The sequence below is a fragment of the Zootoca vivipara genome, chromosome 7 (genome assembly GCF_965207765.1).
Source record: "Zootoca vivipara chromosome 7, rZooViv2.hap1.1, whole genome shotgun sequence".
In the NCBI taxonomy this organism is placed as follows: Eukaryota; Metazoa; Chordata; class Lepidosauria; order Squamata; family Lacertidae; genus Zootoca; species Zootoca vivipara.
The window spans coordinates 47936995-47958754 of NC_142590.1; the positions used below are offsets into that span (position 1 = coordinate 47936995).

The 21760-nt window shown below is 46.1% G+C and overlaps 2 protein-coding genes across 3 annotated transcripts in view; one reads left to right on the forward strand and one right to left on the reverse strand.

Annotated features, from left to right (window-relative positions):
• EPS8L3 (EPS8 signaling adaptor L3) overlaps window positions 1-10500 on the forward strand; it is an 83609-nt gene extending 73109 nt beyond the window's left edge. For both annotated transcript variants that reach the window (XM_088674118.1, XM_088674119.1), the window contains 10 exons: window positions 905-969; window positions 2691-2765; window positions 3504-3652; window positions 4077-4185; window positions 4423-4457; window positions 4985-5078; window positions 6234-6356; window positions 7360-7445; window positions 8614-8746; window positions 9998-10500. In XM_088674118.1, the coding sequence (XP_088530244.1) occupies window positions 905-969; window positions 2691-2765; window positions 3504-3652; window positions 4077-4185; window positions 4423-4457; window positions 4985-5078; window positions 6234-6356; window positions 7360-7445; window positions 8614-8746 (869 nt within the window). In that variant the 3' untranslated portion in view covers window positions 9998-10500. The remainder of the gene's footprint in view (window positions 1-904; window positions 970-2690; window positions 2766-3503; window positions 3653-4076; window positions 4186-4422; window positions 4458-4984; window positions 5079-6233; window positions 6357-7359; window positions 7446-8613; window positions 8747-9997) is intronic.
• A 386-nt stretch (window positions 10501-10886) lies between these two features.
• Window positions 10887-20221, reverse strand: LOC148685064 (glutathione S-transferase Mu 1-like). The gene is made up of 8 exons (XM_035122779.3): window positions 20128-20221; window positions 18903-18978; window positions 16422-16486; window positions 15782-15863; window positions 15582-15682; window positions 13711-13806; window positions 13522-13632; window positions 10887-11178 (listed from the first exon to the last, which is right to left on the reverse strand). Exons 1-8 carry the CDS (start codon window positions 20161-20163, stop codon window positions 11083-11085), a joined length of 663 nt encoding a protein of 220 aa, XP_034978670.1. The 5' UTR covers window positions 20164-20221; the 3' UTR covers window positions 10887-11082.
• Between the last annotated feature and the right edge of the window lie 1539 nt (window positions 20222-21760).

Sequence of the window (21760 nt, forward strand, 5' to 3'; positions counted from 1 at the left end):
AGAAAGATGGCTGACTTCCTGAATTTAAAAGGGGGGGTTGACTCACTCTTTAGCCAAAACAGCCCTCAGCAGAGTTTAAAACAGATCTGTGCAGCATTTTCAAAGCATGGGAAACATATTGTAGGTTGTTAGACCTTTAAATGTCCAAGTATTAAGCATTCTCCCCTACCTCTACCCCTCTCAGAGTGAAGAGACCACAAGCTTTAGTAAGTTTAAATGTTTTACATATAGTAATCACAGGTCTCACTCGTGCATTATTCAATGCTACAGCAGAAACAACACCAGCAAGGTATATCTCTTGCAATAAATGTGGCACTGGTTGAATTTTCAATGTAAAACAAGCCTGTGCAACGATGTGGGATGAGTGGGCAAGTGTCAGATGAAAGGAATAAAAGGGTTTGTTTTTTATTAGGCAAACTATCTGCACTGTGCTTGGAAATCTCAATGATTAGAACAGGGATGGGAATCCTGTGGCCCTCCAGATACTGCAAGGCTACAGCTCCCATAGTCACACACCATTTGCCACCTTATCTGAAGGGAGAAAGGAGCCAAACAACATCTGGAGAGACACAGGTTCCCATCTATGGATTGGAAGGACAGTAAGGCAGTGATCTTTACTTTTGCTATGCTGACCACACCCACAGCTTGCAAAGCCAGTCTCTTGGACTTAAACTGACTTTGTCCCCTTGAGACTATCTGGATCAAACCAGCTTCATGTTCATGTTGCCCTCCAATTGTTTTGGCGTATCTGGATTGTAAATCGGGTTGAAAGCTGCGTGCATGTTATGTACCAGCCCATAAATTAAGGGCCTGGATAAACAAAGGCATGAGTAACACTACCTGTCTGTAACACCTGTTTGTTTCTGGTTGAGCTGACTGACTGATTCTTTCTCTGGATCTGCAGCAATGCCTCCGGAGCCTGAGTTCAAGGACTGTTTCCAGAAGATCAAATACAGCTTCAATTTGCTGGTAGGTCAGTGTACAGCACAAACTTGGCAAGGAAATTCTCCAGCATGAGCAGGGCTGGCCGCATTTCTGAAGGGAGAGGCATCTCCCCCGCCTGCACACCCCGACCTCCCATGTGCGGAACAACTAGGGCAGATGCACAAAGAGCCCTATTGTGTCCTGCTGCAGCCATTCATTGCAAATGGAGAGGCTCACGGTGGATTTTTGTTTTGGAGATATCTTGACCCACCAGAGCAGGATAAGGAATGTATGGATAGAGGAAGGTGGGGAATAGAGATGTGAACCAGTATGGAGATGGATGAAGGATCAAATAGTATCCACTGATTATATTTTGAACCTGCTTTCCAGATGAAAAAAGAAACAAACCCTTTTCCCAAAGCAATTAAAATTCAATACACAATGCTGCTGGCAAGCATTCTCCATAAAAGACACAGGTCCTCCCTTTGACCCACAGTCTAAGGGACAAACTAGATGACATGCCATTTTTACAATTAGCAAGTACAATTAGGAACAGTGTTTTTCAAAAGGAAGGGCAAGCCTGATCCTAATCTCACAATGTTTTTCTTCATTTTTCTCTCTTAGCTGCCCGAGCTTCAGTTCCTAACAGGAAACTGGTTGGGCACTAACTCTTTTTTCTCTACTGACTTTTCTGACCCAACTTGCCCCTTTTCCCAGGGGGGGAGGAGAAGAGATGTGAGGGAAGAGGGAACGACAGATAACAAAAACCATGTGTACGGTAGTTTCAGTCTTAAAGGCAAGACATACAGTAGAGGGAAAGGGAAGTGGAGAGGAAAGATAGAGAAGGGAGAGCCATTTGACAGTGTCAGAAAAGAAGGGGATGGGTTGTTTACGGGCAGCAGGCCCAAGTCATTTTGCCGCCTGAGGCAAAGGACAAGATGGCCCCTCCCCCATTCCATGTACAGAAGCCAGCCAGATTGGCAGCAGTTGAACCTTACTTTCACAGTGGCAACCGGACAGCATCCTCCACCGCACCTGAGGGAAGCAGGTTAGCTTAGGTAGCACATGACAACGCACACACCTGTGTTGACTCCTGCCACCCCATTTGCAGCTGCCACCTGAGGCACCCACCTCATTCTGTCCCACAGTGGACAAGCCTTGGTAGCAGGCATCAACATCCAGCTGAAGGACGCCAGGCCGATCTCCCTTTGCTGGTGGTAGCATTGGACAGAAATGGTGCCGCTACCCAGTGTTTCATGGTCCTCGGGCCATTGATTGGGGAGGGGAAGAGTGCCACTCCCTAGTCTCTGCCACCATAGAGCAACTTAAAGTTGAAACAGTGTTTTTGCTGAGGGGTGGGGAAGCAAAGTTTCTGCAGCTGCATGCATTAAAATTAACTTAGTCATGATCCTGAAGCTGAGGCTCCAATACTTTGGCCACCTCATGAGAAGAGAAGAATCCTTGGAAAAGACCTTGATGTTGGGAAAGATGGAGGGCACTAGGAGAAGGGGACGACAGAGGACAAGATGGTTGGACAGTGTTCTCGAAGCTACAAACATGAGTTTGACCAAACTGTGGGAGGCAGTGGAAGACAGGAGTGCCTGGCGTGCTATGGTCCATGGGGTCACGAAGAGTCGGACACGACTAAACAACTAAACAACAAAGTCATGTTCATTTCGATAGGTCTGCTCTGAGGAAAAGTTAGTTAAATGCCACCCAGGGAAATATATTAACAGTGTAAATATTAGCTTGTCTTTCTCCCCCAGGCAAAACTTGAACATACAATGCAGCAACCAAGCGCTCCTGAGCTGGTTCAGCTCATCTTTTCCACTTTGAAAATTGTGAGTATTCTAGCCAGGAACAGACTCCTGGAGGCCTCTGGTGATAATCTACTCCATAGCTGCCAAGCCCCGGTTAGAAAAATATGGGATCAGCAATGCTGGCACTGGAAGTCGCTTCTAAGCAACCTCCAGTGCCGGTGCTGCCTGATTTCTGGTGCCCAGACATGGGCAGAACGACACCGGGGAAATTCCGGGGAACTTACAAGATATTTCGCCATTCGGGATGACAGCGGGAAATGGCTTTAAAAACGGGGGTTTCCCAGGGAAAACGGGAGACTTGGCAGCTATGATACTCTCCCCCATTATTATTAAAGATATTATTTGCCATATAAGTGTGTGCCACTGAAACCCTGATAGGGATTTTCCTATGCCATAATAATTAGATTTCATAGTGTTTGGATTAAGGACTCCATGCATTTTACTCCTAACCTGCTCCTGATTTGTTGGTGACCTTGTTGTCCCCCAAAGCATTATTATATATATATCTCACTTTCTGCATGAAAGGGGACAATCACCAAATGATACCTGTGAAGAAAATTCCTAAAACCTTGAGATCCCTAGGAGGAGACAATAGGGAGATGAGTAGTATTTGGTCCTCTCTGTGTATCAGTCTTTAGGCACAACAAAGATTTATTATGAGCTTACATTCAGAATAAGCCTTCCCGGAGACCTGACCACACTGGGCAGGGACAAAGAGACTGTCAGGCTCCATGAACCTCATAGGCTGTTGCTTTGCAGGTTTTGTCCAATTGTCCTTGGACCAACCTGGCCTCTACGGTGTCCTCACCTTTGCTGATTCCTGCAGCAATTGACTTGCTAAGGCGCTTGTTGGATTCCAAAGACCAGCTTATTTGGAAGAATTTGGGAGATGCTTGGAATCTAAGCAGGTAAGGATAAAGCCCACAAAGGAGATAGCATGTGCAAACCAGCATGCCATTTGAACTTAATGATAGGCATTAAGTGACATACCTCACTGTAGCAGGAACCTTGCCAGAGGCATCTGCCAGGCCACCGCTGGAAACAGACTACTGGTCTTTTGGCCTGTTCTAGCAAGACTCAGATTATGTTCTTCATTTGCAGCTGCACTATGTCTTTTGTCGAGCCTAGCTCCGAGTCACACCTTGAAAGTGTGTAAAAATACAAGTAACTCTGCCATGCAAGTGAATTTCCAGCAGGAAGTCTGAAGAAAAGGTCATGGACTTACCATGATATCCTGCATTGTGAAAAACATCCTTGGCCCCTCATCTGTAACAGGATGCACCTTCTCATTTTGGGAGGTCCTTCACTACAAGTTTTCTTCTTCCCCCATAGGGCAGAACATCCAGAGGGACCATCCATCCCCAGCTACAAGCCCACGTTCTTGAGTGGGTGGGTGCTGCCGATGCCCACTCGGAGGCAGAGCTCTGTTGATTTCGATAAGGTGAATCTCTTCTTTAAAAGCACATGAGAAGCAAAGCAGAAGTAGACTTTGCAACCTGTAGTACAGAAACACAAGGGGGAACTGTGTTTCCCTGGTAACTAGCATTGACAAAGGATAATATCATTCTGCTACTGTCTCTGCACATGAATTTACTCAGATGGGTTTAATGAGCAAGGGCAGTGGTCAGAATAAGCTTTTTAAATATCCAATGCATTTCTTGTGTTTTCCTCCACACAGGTCCGCACAGGAAGCCGGAATAGCTTCTCAAGCAGGTATGTTCTTACTGGCTCTAGCATGTGACATTGTTGTTGTTTAGTCATTTAGTCATGTCCGACTCTTCGTGACCCCATGGACCAGAGCACGCCAGGCACTCCTGTCTTCCACTGCCTCCTGCAGTTTGGTCAAACTCATGTTGGTAGCTTCGAGAGCACTGTCCAACCATCTCATCCTCTGTCGTCTCCTTCTCCTTGTGCCCTCAATCTTTCCCAGCATCAGGTCTTTTCCAGGGAGTCTTCTCTTCTCATGAGGTGGCCAAAGTACTAGGAGATAAAGTTTAGAGTTGTGGACATGTGCAAATCCCATTGAACCCAACAGCAAAACAGCACATAGAAAAAATTGTGTTTGCCTCGGGAGTCTATATCCTCACAATTCTGAGTCCCCTTGATTATCCCTACACAGAAATTAATCAGAAAATGATTCTATCAGCCATGTATATGCCTGTATGTGAATATGTGCACATTATTCTAGTCCTAAAGCAGGCCTCTCATTTTCCATTCTCCTGCTCTCATCTCCTTTTCAGGGCATCTGATGCTCCCCAACTTATGCAAGCCATATATGACTTCCATGCAAGAAACCCCAGGGAGCTCACGTTAATGAAAGGAGATCTCCTAGAGGTAAGACAGAAGTTCCTTACCCTTCAGCAACCTAACCTCCTAGTAAAAACAACACTTCCTATTCCTTCTGTATAAGCTCAGCAATCCTCCTGCCCTGTTGCTTAATTTCACCCATGTGCACTCCAAATGATTGCTGCCCAATCTTGACTCGGGCAGGTCAGGAAGTGGAGGGGATAGCGGCAAGGGCAAAAAACCCTACCAGTGGGAATAGGGTAATAATTCCTATTATCAAGCAGTGGTTTCAGCAATGTTGCATGAGCTTATTAGAAAGAAAAGACACACTAAGTGTTAAAGGCTTTGAAAACTAATCTTTGTCAAGAAATCGCTCTTCCTGTAGATGGACTCTGGAGCTGGAAGCTAATCAGTAGACAATAGAACCTCTCTCAGCCAAAGAGAGAAGTCCCTCCAACCTTTTCTTAATATCTCTGATGATTCACTGTTCCAATTAGCTTATTCCATTTCTGCCTCACTGATACCTTTTGCTTAATGTTTACTGCAACCTTTGCCAATGCCATGCTCTCCAGATATTTTGGACTCCAACTCCCAAGAGCTCCAGCCAGCATGACCTTGCAAGCCAGGGCTGATGGGAGCTGTAGTCCAAAGTAACTGCAGTGCTTTTCAAGTTCCATCAGTGCAACAGACTTTCTCCCTCCTCTTGAGGGAGAAATTTACATTTCACAAGCAGGAATCATTGTACTGATGGGACATGGGACTTAGTGCTATGTTGGACTCTACCCTTGGAGATCACCAGCTTGCTAAAGCCTGGTTTCCTACCCGGCATTATGTAACTTGAAAGTTAAGTGGATAGCCCTTGGCTTGTACTAACATCACTGATATCTCCTTTCTCATGGTTACATTCCACCCTCACTAGAACTCAAAGGCAGTACAGTGGTACCTTGGCTTAAGAACAGCCCTGTTTATGAACTCCGGAAGTAGCGAACTTTACCTCCATCTAAGAACAGAATCCAAACGGTGGAAGGGCACCAGCGGTGGGAAGCCTCATTAGGGAAAGCGTGCCTCGGTTTAAGAACGGTTTTGGTTTAAGAACGGACTTCCGGAACGGATTAAGTTCGTAAACTGGGATACCACTGTACAGGTATTTCATTTTAATCAGTTGCAGAGTTTTGGAGCAATCACACATTCTCCTTTGTTTAGGTTTTGGATCAACGGAAAAAATGGTGGCTTGCTAGAAATGCTGCAGGGGAGACAGGCTATATCCCTAACAATATCCTGGAACCTATGGAACAGAAGACACCTAATGGGAACAACGCAGAGCAAGTAGGTACTATTCTTTATTGTACTGGATGGGATTGGAGTGGCACAGAGATATGGAGCTATGAGTTTGTAAAATACATCTGCTCTGCACAGTCTTTGAGCATATCTATGTCTGCCCTTCAAAAGAGGCAATGCTATGCATGACCAGAAACCTAGAAAGTGCTCCAGAGGAAATTTAGGTAGCTCTGCGCACACTGCTGGGAGCCAGCTATGCATGGGACTCCCTCTGCTTCATTTCTCTCCTCACCCCCACCCCGGTTCAATATTGGGACATGGGCTTTTCCCCGCTTCCCTTTTCACAGAAGCGGATGAAATTTGCAAGCATACCAACCTTCTATGGTGGCTAAAGCTTGCCAATTTACAGACTAAAAAGTTCACACATGTTTGTACTGAAAAGCTCTGAAATGTGATTTACTGTTGTCGTTTTTTTAAGGAACCATCTACAGCTTTTTTTAAAAAAAGTTCTGGGCAACATTTGATGAAATTTGCAGACAAGCTTGCCTCTTCTGAATCCTGCCAGATTTCAAAAGGGCAGCTACAATGGTTTTCCAACAAAAGCAGCCATTAGAAGCAGGGGTGGGGTAACTCCAGCCCACCAGGCCTCCCCAGTTGGGCCCCTGATGCCATTTCAGGCAAGCCATATCCACCTGCTCCACAGCCGACATCTGTGGATCAGGTAAAAGCAGAGCTTGCCTTGGCCAAAGAGGGCCAAGCACCCAACAACCACCTGCAGCCCTATGCTCAGTGCTGGGAAAGTGATGGGTGGTGATGGATTTCAGTCAGGACCACAGAAGAGAAAAAGCATTTAATTTGCCCTCCCCTAACACCAGCTTTTTTTTTTTAAGCAATTATGCAAAATCCTATCTAGTTTGATTCCGAGAGCTAAAAGAAAGAAAAATTAAGTACCCAAATTTGCAGCCACTCAGCTGTTCAGGATGTAAGCCTTTAGTTGGACGCAATCATTGTTCTCTATTAAATATCTTTCTCCTGGTGTGTCTTCATTAAGGTTTCAAGAGACTTCCCTGATCTCCGGCCCAGTTCTTCACCAGCAGAAGTCACAGTCTGGCTCAGGATGAAAGGTTTTTCCAAGATGTAGGTGCTGCATTAATAACTGACCCAAGAAAGCTTTATTGTTGTTGTTGTTTAGTCGTTTAGTCGTGTCCGACTCTTTGTGACACCATGGACCAGAGCACACCAGGCACTCCTGTCTTCCTCTGCCTCCCTCAGTTTGGTCAAACGCATGTTGGTAGCTTCGAGAACACTGTCCAACCATCTCATCCTCTGTCGTCCCCTTCTCCTAGTGCCCTTCATCTTTCCCAACATCAGGGTCTTTTCCAGGGAGTCTTCTCTTCTCATGAGGTGGCCAAAGTATTGGAGCCTCAGCTTCATGATCTGTCCTTACAGTGAGCACTCAGGGCTGATTTCCTTCAGAATGGATAGGTTTGATCTTCTTGCAGTCCATGGGACTCTCAAGAGTCTCCTCCAGCACCATAATTCAAAAGCATCAATTCTTCGGCGATCAGCCTTCTTTATGGTCCAGCTCTCACTTCCATACATCACTACTGGGAAAGCCATAGCTTTAACTATAAGGACCTTTGTCGGCAAGAAAGCTTATCCCTAACAAATAACTCTTGGCCCCACACCCTTTCCTAGGTGCTCTGTTTCTGATTCATAACTTAGCAGGCAAAGATAATAAACTTTCAATTTAGACTTAAATGGCATGAAGATCAACAAAGCCCGATAGCATGGCTGCACTATTATCGTGGTCTGGGGCCAGTTTTAGAAATTGTCTGGTTATTTCTCCATTGAAAAACAATGGAATAGTAGGGAGTAGTACCACTCCTGTATACTTTATCACCAGGATGGTGTATGCTGAGCATTTAAAAAAAATCCAAACTCTGTATAAAGATGACTTGAATGGAAATCTCAGAAATAATGAAATGTGATTTGCTTATCTTGCACAGTATGTTCTACAACCAAAGAACATGGAGGTTTTTGCAAAGTTCATGGAGAACAGGAGAAGGGAAGGTTGTGAATATAAGAGATGGTCCATAGGGCTAAATAGCCATCCTCAAGAGATTTGTACAGTGGAGTGAAATTCTTCCCACCTGTAAGCCTTGTTCTGCCTCCTTGCCTTGTGGCTTTCTATCTCTCTCTCTCTCTCTCTCTCTCTCTCTCTCTCTCTCTCTCTCTCTCTCTCTCTCTCACACACACACACACACAGACGTACACTTTCCCTTCTTCCTTCATCTTTCAACAGCACAGTGAAGGCCCTTGGAGTCCTTGACGGAAACCAGATTCTGTCACTGAGCAGAGAGGAGCTGAAAGCAGTTTGCCCGGAAGAAGGAGGAAGAGTGTTTCTCATGCTTTCAACTGTTAAATCAGCACTATAGGTAAGACTCCCTCCAACAGAACACTCATCTGTCTTGTGGCAAGAGATATGCTATAGGGTGACCACACACCCCTCAGGCTGCTTTGCACCCTCCTTGAGTGTTTTTGCCTGGCTGGAACAGTCCTTGGATTGTGGTGATGCCTCTCACTTGCCTGGACAGAAGATAGAGTGATATGTGTGGGTGCATGTGAAAACCTCTCAACCTTTATGGTCAGAGTCTGTTTCACTGTTAAGAGCCATGCCTGTTTCTCTACCCACTTTTGACTCTGGCCAGCTCACCATTGGTATGTAGTCGCCAGACAGTTTCTCATGACGGAATCTAGCCTTCGGGCTAAAAGCCCCTCCTGTAGGCAATATTTGACTGGATACAACGCCACAATGCCATTGTGTTCTTGCACAGGCTACGCAGTTTCCCGTTGCCTCAGTTTCTCCCTGGTGGAGAAGAATGTAGGCATAGGACCCAACTCCTAGGGGCCAAGGTCCCTTTGCCACACCAATAAAATATTTGAGGGGGCTTCCCTCAAATGGGCATTGGCATTCAAATGGTGTGTGAGCAGTGTGTCTTTTGATCGATTATGCAGGGCCTCCCAATATTTTATTCAAGTTGGCACCTGAATATAGGAACACCATGGGTGCTTAATTCAGGGAGATATACACAAGCAGAACACAGGGGGTTTCTACTTGTGTACGTTCCTATACAGCAAGTTCCCTAATTCAGGGGGATAGCATATGCATAGCTTGTTGCGTTCCTGCACCAGCTTCTCTCTTTTCAAGCCCTACAGAAAGTTGACGAAGAGACCAGTGACCCACTCTTATACATTAAATGTGTCAGTTTTTAGGATTGTCTCACTTTTGAGACTGGGGGTGGGAAACCTTTTCAGCTCCAGGGACCAAATTATCTAGCCCAGGCACCCCCAGACTTTGGCCCTCCAGATGTTTTGGACTACAATCCCCATCATCCCTGACCGTTGGTCCTGTTAGCTAGGGATCATGGGAGTTGTAGGCCAAAACATCTGGAGGGCCGCAGTTTGGGGGTGCCTGATTCTAGCCCCATCATCTAGTACAAAGTTTATGGAGAAGCGCTTGGGGAAAAGTCACTGTTATCATACCCAACAATTATGAACCTGCTAGAAGGATAAAGTAAGCAATTTTGAAATATAACCTCAAGCTTCTTAGAGGTTTGTAAATGTGGTAAATGTAATGATTAGAGTTTATCCAGCATCAACTCCTCTCTCCTTGCTTCTCTTGGCAGGATGATCCATCAGAGCAGCCATCTTTAACCACTACATAATTATCATAATAGGAACATGTTAACGATTTCCCATTTGCTTTTCAAGAAGATGAAGTGTTTTCCTCTGCAGCTGTGTGCATACAAAAAGTTGCAAATAGTGGGGATGTAATGCCATGAAATAAGATGTATTGTCAATGCATTTTCTGTGCGAATCTCAAAATATATGCAAGATGAGGAGTAGGGCAAATTAGCACAGCAGTACATTAGTGTAGCAAGTTTAGGAAGGCTTTGTTATGACCAACTAAGCATTCTTGATTTAGTCTCCCAGAAAAAGAAACAAACTTTTCTTACTTTAAGTTAGAACTATGACTGAGTGTCCCAGTACCATTCTTTGATGGGGAAATGTGAACTTTCAAGATGAGTGGCAGAGCTCCCTGCGAGAATTGAAAGTTTTCCAACTAGTTCCTAAATGTTTCAATTTGTGTCAAACTATCCAATAAATTTCAATCTTTAATGTGTCACAACTGCTTGTGTTTTTGCTGTATAGCAAAGTAGTGTAACTACTGGTCCAGAACCTCTTCAAAAATATTTGTGAAAATTGTGTCTTTCCTACTAGGCATGTGTTCTTATCTCACTCGGTTAGATTTAGCAACAAAATAACTCTACAGGCTACATTTGTCCCTGCAGCCAAATCTCAACCCAAACAGCCTCACTCTAGGAAGGGAATCCTTCTTTAGAAAAGAAAGAAAGCATTCAGAATAGGAAGAATCCCACTAGACCTCAAATTAGCAGGAGGCCAACAGAAATGTCAACCCTCTTCTTCCACAGATGGGCAAGACATGTTCATACAACCACTCGGAACAACAAGATAAAAGCAGCACATTAATGGCCAACAAGATATGATGACACATTCAACACAACAACAATATCATGCTTTATTGGCTACTACAGCTTTAAAAATACAGAATAGTTTCCAACAATTCTATAGAAAGAGTACTACATTCAGGGGTGGGGGGGCAGCCTTTAGTCAATCCAATCAGCTCTACTCAAGGCAAAAAGAAGTCTTCTTGTCTAGCAGCAGCAGCAAGGAATTTTTTATTCTTCATCTACTCTTTCTTGTTACACCATTTAGCCATCTTGTTATTAATGGGAGTCTTCATAAAGCGGCTGGATTTCATGTAGGCAGCAATCTTCTCCAGGGCCTGGAGGCGCAGAAAAAGAATCTTTTTAGGAAAGGATGTGGGTGAAAGACTCCACCTCAGTAAGACAAAAGAAAGCCTTAGGAAAACTGACAGTGCTCCCAACTGGGACTGGCTTTGCTCATGCCAAAATGGCAAGTCTGCATTTTTATTTTTTAAAGTCCCTTTAACGTTTCTTTAATGACAAATGAAGGCCACAGGTTATATCCTATGCTAGTTCTACTCAGAGACGACCCACTGAATTTAATAAGCCCAAGTCAGTCATGCCCACCAACTTCAGTGGGCCTAGTCTGGGTAGAAATAGCATTGGCTACCACACAATTCTTCATGGTTGGTTGGCTTACCTTAGTTCCTAGTTCTACTCACGTTCAGCCACCATATGCAAAAGCTATGTGACTCATGGCAGCATGGTTTTTAACAACATATTTTAAGTGTGTACACCCTGTGTGGTAATGTGCGCGCTTAATGCTGGATGTGGGCATCTTGGGGGGGGGGAGGTACTGTCATTTTGGACTCACAGCTGTCCATGGAGGTGCAGGTCAATTCTGTGTCCAGGGCAGCTGTCTATCAGCTCCATCTGGTACGCAGGCTGAGACCCTACCTGCCTGCAGACTGTCTCGCCAGAGTGGTGCATGCTCTAGTTATCTGTCGCTTGGACTACTGCAATGCGCTCTATGTGGGGCTACCTTTGAAGGTGACTCGGAAACTACAACTAATCCAGAATGTGGCAGCTAGACTGGTGACAGGGAGTGGCCGCCAAGACCACATAACACCGGTCCTGAAAGGCCTACATTGGCTTGCAGTACGTATCCGAGCACAATTCAAAGTGTTGGTGCTGACCTTTAAAGCCCTAAACGGCCTCATTCCAGTATACCTGAAGGAGCCCCATGCCTTCAGGTATCATCATTCAGCCCGGACACTGAGATCCGGCTCCGATGGCCTTCTGGCAGTTACCTCCCTGTGAGCAGCGAAGTTACCCGGAACCAGGCAGAGGGCCTTTTCGGTAGTGGTGCTCTCCCGGTGGAACACCAGATGTCAAGGAAATAAACAACTATCTGACTTTTCGAAGACATCAGAAGCATAGCTGTCAACTTTCCCCTTTTCTCACGAGGAATCCTATTCGGAATAAGGGAATTTCCCATAAAAAAGGGAAAAGTTGACAGCTATGATCAGAAGGCAGCCTTTTTTAGGAAAGTTTTTAATGTTTTAGTAGGTTCTGATATGTGCTGTGAGCCACCCAGAGTGGCTGGGGAAACCCAGCCAGATGGGCGGGGTAATAATAATAATAATAATAATAATAATAATAATAATAATAATTACACACAATATAATCCCCATGTTGTCCCTATCCTACATTGTTTGACAATCTAATGCACATTCTGCTGGATGGTTATAACCAGCTTTGTGCTGAGAATGCACTTCTCAAGCACATTTCTATGTGTGTACATGTATACCCAGAGAGCACTTTCTCAGGTCATCTCCTGCTAGGGCTGCCTTACTGATACTGTAGGTGCATGCCATTCTCCTTCAACGTGTTTATCTCGTCTCTGAAGGAGATTGGCAAAATAGGAAGCAGAATATTATTTGTCTCTTCTTGTTGAGGAGAGGAGAATAGGGAAACCATTGCACAGTAGTTTGAAGACAGGCCCAACCGTGTGTACAGACAACACCGATAGCAGCTGCCCCTTGACACGATGCTATGGTGCAAAGGTGTGTACAACCGCAAACCGCTATGTACAAAAACACTGAGAAACGTCCCCCTGTGCATTTCAAAAGCTACATGTGTAAAACAGCAGCAGTCAAAGTGTTCACCTACTAAGCTCAACATGACCCAGCTGTGTTGCTGTGCCAGTGCTGAGGAACTCCACTCACAATTTGACCAGGAAGCATCTGTATCTCTGGGCTAAGCCATCTGATACAAAATAAGACACTCCAGGAGGCTTCTGGAGCAGCCTATCACTTCATGCAGGAAGGAGCTCCCGCTGTATCTGCAACATCAACTCTCTCTCATACCCCACAAAGATGTCAGTCAAGACCTTTCAACAGAGCCAATTAATTGCTAGCACCCACTGCCTTGCTACCAGTCACAATGGATGGGTGGGAAATTGCCACCATATCCCTCTGAAGCAAAGCACGTTTCAGAACCCTGGCCTTTATGTGCAAAAAAAGGAAACAGACAAATGTTTCTTGCAAATTCCTGTTTGTGCCAACTTGGACAGTTGCTCTCGCCAGTTTGGAACTTTGTAGTCAATCAGTTTGTGGCTTCTTGCCAGAAGCTAATGAACCAAGTCACAAGATGCAGGCAAAGACCTGCAAGCAAGCACGTTTTGGGAAGACAACACTAACCTCAAAACGGGAGACAAAATCCTGAAGGTTCTTGAACTCATCAAGGCACTTGGGTTCAAACATGCGGTTTTGGTCAAGGACATCATACATGAGGAAGTCAACAAAGGTGATCTGGAAAGAGACTCAAAAGTGAGACACCCAAAGGGAGCAGGTTTGCCTTCAAATGCCTCTAGGTGGACTTGCACATACCTTGTCCCCAGCAAACCACTTTCTGTCCCCCAGGAACTTTGAGAACAATTTCAGCTTTCCTGGCAGTTGCTCCAAGTACCCAGGTTTTAGTTTCTCCTGCAAAACAAGCGGGGGGTGGGGGAGAGATTTGATCCATGTTCTCAGCTAAAGTATCCAACAACCTATGAATTTGACGCTGTCAAGGCAAGAATTATCAGAGAGCAAGGCAGGATGGCATCTTGCCTTCAAGGAGTAATATGGCAGGAAAATAAGAAGTTATTAAGGCATGACCTAGAAGAGCCGCCTTATGGAGATTTTTTTCACTTTCCTCAAGCCAAACTCTATCAATCGCCGTAAACAGGAGAAATTTAAACATGCTGTTCTGTGAGCAAATTCACATTTTACATAGCAAACACTGTTGCTTTGTGTACCTAGGTGTTTCCTGCAGAAAATGCTTGCGAAGTGTGAATCCCACACAAATGCACATACATGCACACACGTCCCATCTCTAGCAAGGTTTCTAGAAATATGATCTGGACCAGTGCTTCCCAAATGTGGGTCTCCAGCTGTTGGAGACTACAATTGCCAATCATGCCTGACCACTGGGGTCCTGCTAGCGGGGCAACATGGGAGTTGTAGTCCAAAAAGAGCTCAAGATCTTGGAAGAGTCACATGCTTCTGTCACTTTCATGCATTTGGGGAAAGGAACATTGCTCACTCTATACAGTGTGACACACTCTCCTTTTGCAGATAGCCTATAACAGGGACCGATCACCTTTTTGGAACAGTGGGCACATTTTGAATTTTGAGGGACTGCTGGGGACACCAGTCACAAAATGGCTGCAATGGGGGCATGGCATAACACACTAAATTAGAGAAGGCCACCCACAACAAGCTTAAGCTTTCATTAGAAATCAACCACCTCCTGCCAGTCCCAATTGTGGGATCTCACAATATTGATTTTACACAGAGAGATACACTGAGGCTAACAACAAGGAGCACTTCCCAGCACCAGGAAAAATATACAAGGTCATCACACGACACTCACTCGCAGGACCGCAATACCTGAAGGACCGCCTCTCCCCATATAAACCAACCCAGACTCTGATCATCATCTGAGGCCCTTCTTTGCTTGCCTCCAGTGGCGAAGCTTTATGCTCCAGCACCGGGGGTGTGGACAGCAGGTGAGGGTGGGGCTGGGGCACGTTCTGTGGGGTGTGGCGTGCCGTCTGTGGGGCGTGGCACCCAGCATGGGCAGGTGGCAGCCGTGATGGCACGCCACTGGGATCACACTGCTGGGGGCGGTGCGCTCACCCTGCACTCCTCTTCCTCTGCCAATGCTTGCCTCCTCCTCAAGAGGTCCAGAGGGTAACAATGCAAGAATGGGCTCTTTCTACAGTGGCTTCTCACTTGTGGAATGCTCTCCCCAGGGAGGCTTGCCTGGCACCTTCATTATATATTTTTAGGCACCAGGTGAAAATGTTCCTCTTCAACCAGGCATTTGGCTAATATTCTACAGCATTTTAACGGTGTTTGTGGGTGGGGTTATTGTTTTGTTATTGTTTTAACTATTTTGTGCTTTTATGCATTTTTATCTTGTGTATCGCCCTAAGATCTTCAGATGAAGAGTGGTATATAAATTTAATCAATAATAATAATTTCACAGACATTGCTTAGAAAGTACCTGCACATTTTGCCCCATCTAGGAGGGCTAGAGACTTACATTTTGTTTTCTAGGAAGCTCAGATTCCGGGGCAGCACCATTGAGAGCTTTTGCAAGCACTAGGCCTAGGGCATCTGCAGGCACTGAGTTGACAACCCCTGTCCTATAAAAATCCCACCAGCCCCACAATGCAACAGCAGCTGTGAGCAACAGAGGCAGGTGAACTCACGAAATCAGGATTGTACACGACCATCACGAGGCTCATGCGGAAATCCATCACCTGATTCTCCAGCATATCCACTCTGACCATCTCCTCCTCTGTTTCTCCACCTGGAGACAACACACAACAATGAGAAATCCCAGACAGACAAAAAGAAGCCGGTCCCAATCAGCCAGCCCAGGTCCCCCAAAGAACTCAATTCTACTCACAGAGCTTATGTTTGCGCGCAATGTACCGGAGAATGGCATTACTCTGTGTAAGCTTGTTCTTGCCATCAATTAGGTAAGGAAGCTGGAAAGTAAGCAAAGAATGATCAGCTTAAAGACAAATCAGATTTAAGCTTTGTGCTTCCAAAGTGTTGGTACTGGCCTTTAAAGCCCTAAATGGCCTCTGTGCTGTATACCTGAAGGAGCGTCTCCACCCCCATCATTCAGCCCGGACACTGAGATCCAGCACCGAGGGCCTTCTGGTGGTTCCCTCATTTCAAGAAGTGAGGTTACAGGGAACCAGACAGAGGGCCTTCTCGGTAGTGGCACCCACCCTGTGGAATGCCCTCCCAGCAGATGTCAGGGCAATAAGCAACTATTTCACTTTTAGAAGACAACTGAAGGCGGCCCTGTTTAGGGAAGTTTTTAATGTTTGATGCTGTACTGTTTTTAATATTCGGTTGGAAGCCGCCCAGAGTGGCTCACACACATTCCTCAACCATTGCTTCCCAACCCAAGGCCCTCCAGAGGAGTACCACAAGGAAGAAAGGCACGTTCCTCTACCAAATCTCCAGAACTTCTGGATAACCCAGGCACATTCCTCTTCCCACCTGTCATATGATAGAAAAAGACAGTGACCTACATTAGGGAAGTCCAGGCTCAGCTTCTCCTTCTCATTGAACCATTGGCTCTTGTCATAGTCGGGGGCTGGGAGAGAGAGAGAGAGAGAGAGAGAGAGAGAGAGAGCATTTTCACTTCCTGTACATAAAAGTTGCTCAGTCAATCTCCTTCACACAGGCAAGGCAATCAACATTGAAGAAATGCCAAGCACGCATGCACGCGTACACATACACACACCATAAATTTGTGCCTAAGGTTCCAATCCCAAGGAAAGCGGTTAAGACAAAGTCCAATGACAATTCAGCAAGATTTAATTCTGAGTTGGCTTGGTGAGAGCATCCTGAGGGATATTTTTCTACAGAGGCTGATAGATCTGGGCCTTGCTGAGTTATAGCAAGCCCCATTCAAGTCAAGGACACAAGTTCAGGCAAGCATTCTGAATTGCTTTCCCATACTTTACTTGTCCATCTTGCTAGGATCCATTCAGAGGAGTATCTCTGAAATAGAGAAGTTCTCTGGCTTGATTTTATATTTTCATTCTAGATCAGGCATCACCGAACTTCGGCCCTCCAGATGTTTTGGACTACAATCCCCATCATCCCTGACCACTGGTCCTGTTAGCTAGGGATCATGGGAGTTGTAGGCCAAAACATCTGGAGGGCCACAGTTTGGGGGTGCCTGTTCTAGATCCTAAGAAACCGTGGGGCATTCTGCAGGTTTCAAGAAATCGCTTTGCAAAATGAATATGCAGTTAAGAGGAAAACAGCAAGTTCTGAGCTATGCGGATTATAAGACAAAGTCTCCATTGTGCTCAAGGCTTTTCTGGGCAACCAGGGTTTATAAGCACAATCAATTCTTGCTGTTGCCCATTTTCAGATGCAGACATCTGCCTCAAGATGGTGTTTCTGCTATAAGATCTCCATTTCCCAGCACTCAAATGTCTAGTATTTTACAGTTATGTAAACTTCTCCCCCCTTCTCCTTGAACATTCAAATCAAATCAATAACCTTTATTAGGCATCCCTTGAACATTCCCAATTAACCCAAGGAATGTGGCCTAAGTCATTCCAGGTTTTAAACACTAATTTGAGCACTTTGAACAGGACCTGGAAACAAACTGGCTGCCGCTGCTGCCGCTGGCTTAAAAAGGGGTTATACAAATTCTAAATAGAACTCAAGTAAGTCAGACCTGGCTGATACATTTTGAACCAGCTGTTAACTGTTATCTGTGTTACAACAGAGGGTAAACTCTAAACATGCGAAAGACACCAGAGTGAGCTAGCAATATAGCACACAGCTTTTTTGTAGGAAATCAAGCAGATTCAAAAAGTGACTCTGGAAAGGGCCGCTGCCTTTTTCTCCATTGTCCACTTCCCACCAGCTGCGCATAACCAAAATATCCCCCATCACCATCCACTAAGACAAGCAGGAAATGTGGACCAATTGAGTGGCGCGTAGACTGCACTCTAGTGCATGAGCTCATCTTAATCCTGAAACAAACACAAAGATGCCATGTGCCCCAAAGATTTGGGGTACTGAAATCATTTCTAAATACCACATGCCCCTTGGTGGTTGCATGCTCCCATACTGTGCAAAGCTACTGTTGGAATATTCATCCATCCTTCTCTTAAGGGAAACTTGCAGAGGAAAAAGCCACTGCAATTATGCTCTCCCTGTGCTCTCTATCACTCTCTCATGTGCAAACACACACAAATGCAAGGGATTAAGCTTAAGGCACCAGAGTGAGCGAGCAATATAGCACTCAAGACAAAATCTATTTTTACTATCACCCTGAAAAGCTCATTGTGACTGTTTGGGAACAGGAGCCTCTAATACACCTTTGCATTCATGGTATGTGCCTCCATTCTACGCACCACGATTATTCCAATGTTGCGGCAATAAGTAGAATTTGAATCATTTAGTCTCCTATTGCTTGTTAGGGCAAGTACAGACCGCAGAAACCAAATCGCAGATATCCACACTGGGGTGGGGGAGAGCCAAGATTTAGTTAGATTAATTCTGCCCCCTTTTTACTCTTGAAGAGACTCACCACACACACAGTTCTAGGAATACAGTATTCCTCCAAACAACACCCGGTAGCCAGATAGAAATATATGGTGGTGTGTAATGCGACATATATAAACATTATATAACAATTACATAACAGTAAGCAAACTGATATACTATATTTCCCTTCAACAGTTGTGTGAGTGTTACAAGCCCTTAATCAACACACACAGAGCCTTACAGCAACTTGACAAACCTTCAGATTGTAGTACTTAAGTTTAACATAGTTGCAAAAATGCAGCTCTGGGCATTTCAAATAACTGGCTGACATAAGCACAAGCGAAACACTTTCCCTACCAACGCTTGTTCAGAATGCCCAAAGGCAAACTGTGTATGCCCCACCAGGAAATTATTAATAAAGCAACAACTTTTTTTAAAAAATGTTTAGTACTCTGAGTAAGAGGAGCGCGGTGCATTCTAAGTTTAGCAATACGCACCTTCTCCACAGCTGTAAAACTTATCTTCAAAGGGGGTGTCTGTGTACGCCAGTAGCAAGCGGATGCTGTGGGCAAGCTGGAAAACAGGAAAGAACAATAAAAAGGCATGGGTGCGTGCAGCAGCAGCCAGCATCTAAGATGGAGGAGGAGAGGGTGAAGAAAGAGCTGTGTGTGAAGGGGGGGGCTTTCCTCATCCTCTGGGCCCCCTGAAAAACTCAACAAACCTGCTATACCTGGAAATGGGAATGGGGAATGCAGCTGAAGGGGACACAGCTGTGGGCACGCCAGCAAGTACCATCCACCTTAGGCCCAACCGTAAAAAGCAAGTCTAGAGGGAGAGACTACTAGGGCGATATCCGCTGCTTCCATGAACTCTTCTCCTGGTGAGACATTTGGGGGTGAACTGAGAGTTTGACCTCGAGTGAGAACCGGGAGGCTGTGTCAGAAGGAAAATGAATATAATTTGCACTAGGGGACCCCTAGATGCCTGTGGGAAACCCGCAAGAGGGATTTGAGCCCCAGAGCCCTCTCCATCCCCCGCCCACCCGTGATTTTCTGCAACAGTTATTCGGCGGTATTCCTCCCTCCAGCTAATCGCCACCGCGCCTTCCACGTGCACAGGGCTGCAGAGTCCTAGCAGCACAACACGCAGGCAAGGTAGGCGTGGACGAAGCAGAGCTCGGCAGGCGGGAACCGCTAGTCCAACGAGCCTCCGCCGCGGGCGCCCCATCGAGCTCCACTCGCGCGAAAAACGAGGCGACGCGAAGGCCCGGGGCGGGGGGTGGCACCTCAAACAGTCTCGCAGGAACTGCCGGCCTTTTGCAGGGGCAGCAGACACGTGGAGCAGCCAGACAAAAGGCCCCGCGCCTCTGCCGAGCTCCGTCCGCCTTGCCCCAGCCGCTGCCCTGGGAGATCAGCTGGGGACCTCCAGGGCAGCGCCGCTTCCCAAGCGCGACCTACCCGGATCCGGGCGCGCACAGGAGGCGGGACGGTCGCTCGAGCTCCTCTGGGGAACTTCTGCCTCCTCGGCCTTAGAAGCCACGGGGCCAAGAGCGCACCCAAAGGCCCCCCTGTAAGCCTGGACGGCGCCGACTTGCGCAGGGGCGACCCACGGGCGCCACTCCCCCCGCGGGAGCAACGAGAGCCTCGGAAGGCTCTGCAGAGCAGACTCAGCAGGCGGGGGGGGGGACACACCTCTTCCTCGCTTTCTGCACAAGGAACTCACCCCTCGGATGTCCCAGTAGCCCAAAATCATCGTCATGTTGCCGGTCGAGCTCCCTTTCTCTCAGCCTCGATGCCAGCAGCCACCTTGGAGGAGGGACTCAAGAAGCAGCCGCCGAGGCGCGTCGAGTTCAGCTCTTTAAAGGGCCAGCGCCGATTATTCTTACTTTTAATTAGGTGGGCGGGGACTGGAAGCAACGTTTTAGGAACGGCTTTTATTACAGTTTATGAAAACTGCAAATACACATAATCCTAAAACTGGCTTTATTGCACCTTAAACCTGCCACGGAGAACAGCACTGTCCCACTACGGTCAGTCCCAATAGTACAATTAGCACTGAAAAAGGAGTGGGGAAATGTTTTGCTTTCTAACCCGATGTTAATGTAGCATCGTGTTTTTTACGTCCTACACCACCTTCTTATACAGTAGTTGTCATGTTAAGTTTTGTGAAGCTTTATTTAATAGAGTTGTACTGTGATCTTTCTGTTGCGAGCGAGGAAAGGTCATTAAAAAGAAACACGGTCAAGTGAGAAGCATTCGTGAAGCTTTTGGAAATTTCTTAACCACTCAGCCCTGTCCATGTCTGCTGAGAAGTAAATCCCACTGAGTTCAATCCACAGTAACAACTTCGGCTGCAGCCTAATGCCCGGTTAGGTCCAGTCGCAGACGACGCTGGGGTTGCGGCGCTCATCTCACATTATTGGCCAAGGGAGTCGGAGTACAGCTTCCAGGTCATGTGGCCAGCATGACAAAGCCGCTTCTGGCGAACCAGAGCAGCGCACGGAAATGCCGTTTACCTGCCCACCGAAGCGGTACCTATTTATCTACTTGCACTTTGCAGTGCTTTCGAACTGCTAGGTTGGCAGGAGCTGGGACCAAGCAACGGGAGCTCAGTTCACCCCATCGCGGGGATTCGAACCACCAACCTTCTGATCGGTAAGCCCTAGGCTCAGTGGTTTAGACCACAGCGCCACCAGTGTCCCATGTAATGCCCACTTACTTATTACTTAATTGGGCATCAGACTACAGTCCAAATTGATACAGACATCTCCCGGGAGAGAGAAGCTGGAGAGCAGCCAGATGCTGTAGGCTGGAGCCAGGTTTCAGGAGAGAGGACTTTGGACATTCTTACAATTAAGTTTGAAAAAGTACCTCAGGGAATTAACCCCTTAAGTGGCTTTTTTTCTCTGCAACACAGTATTAGACAGAGGGCCTTCTCAGTAGTGGCACCCACCTTGTCTAACGCCCTTTCATCAGATGTCAAAGAAATAAGCAACAATCTAACTTTTAGAAGACATCTGAAAGCAGCCCTGTTTAGGGAAGTTTTTAATGTTTGATCTTTTATCATGTGGGGAAACCCAGCCAGATGTGCAGGGTATAGATGATTATTATTAATTGAAAGCTACTATTCCAACAATTCACACACACACACTGCAGTGTCTCATCTCTTCTACCACACACCTTTATTGAAAAGTTAACTGTTGAAAGATTACGGAAAGAACTAAAAAAAAACCCCTACTTGTGCACGCTTTTATGGATCATGTAGAAAGGCCTTAATTGGGAGGAAAGGCAGGCTAGCACTTCTCAATCATACAAATGAAACCTGTGGCTTTATACTACCATGTGTCCTGCCAGCG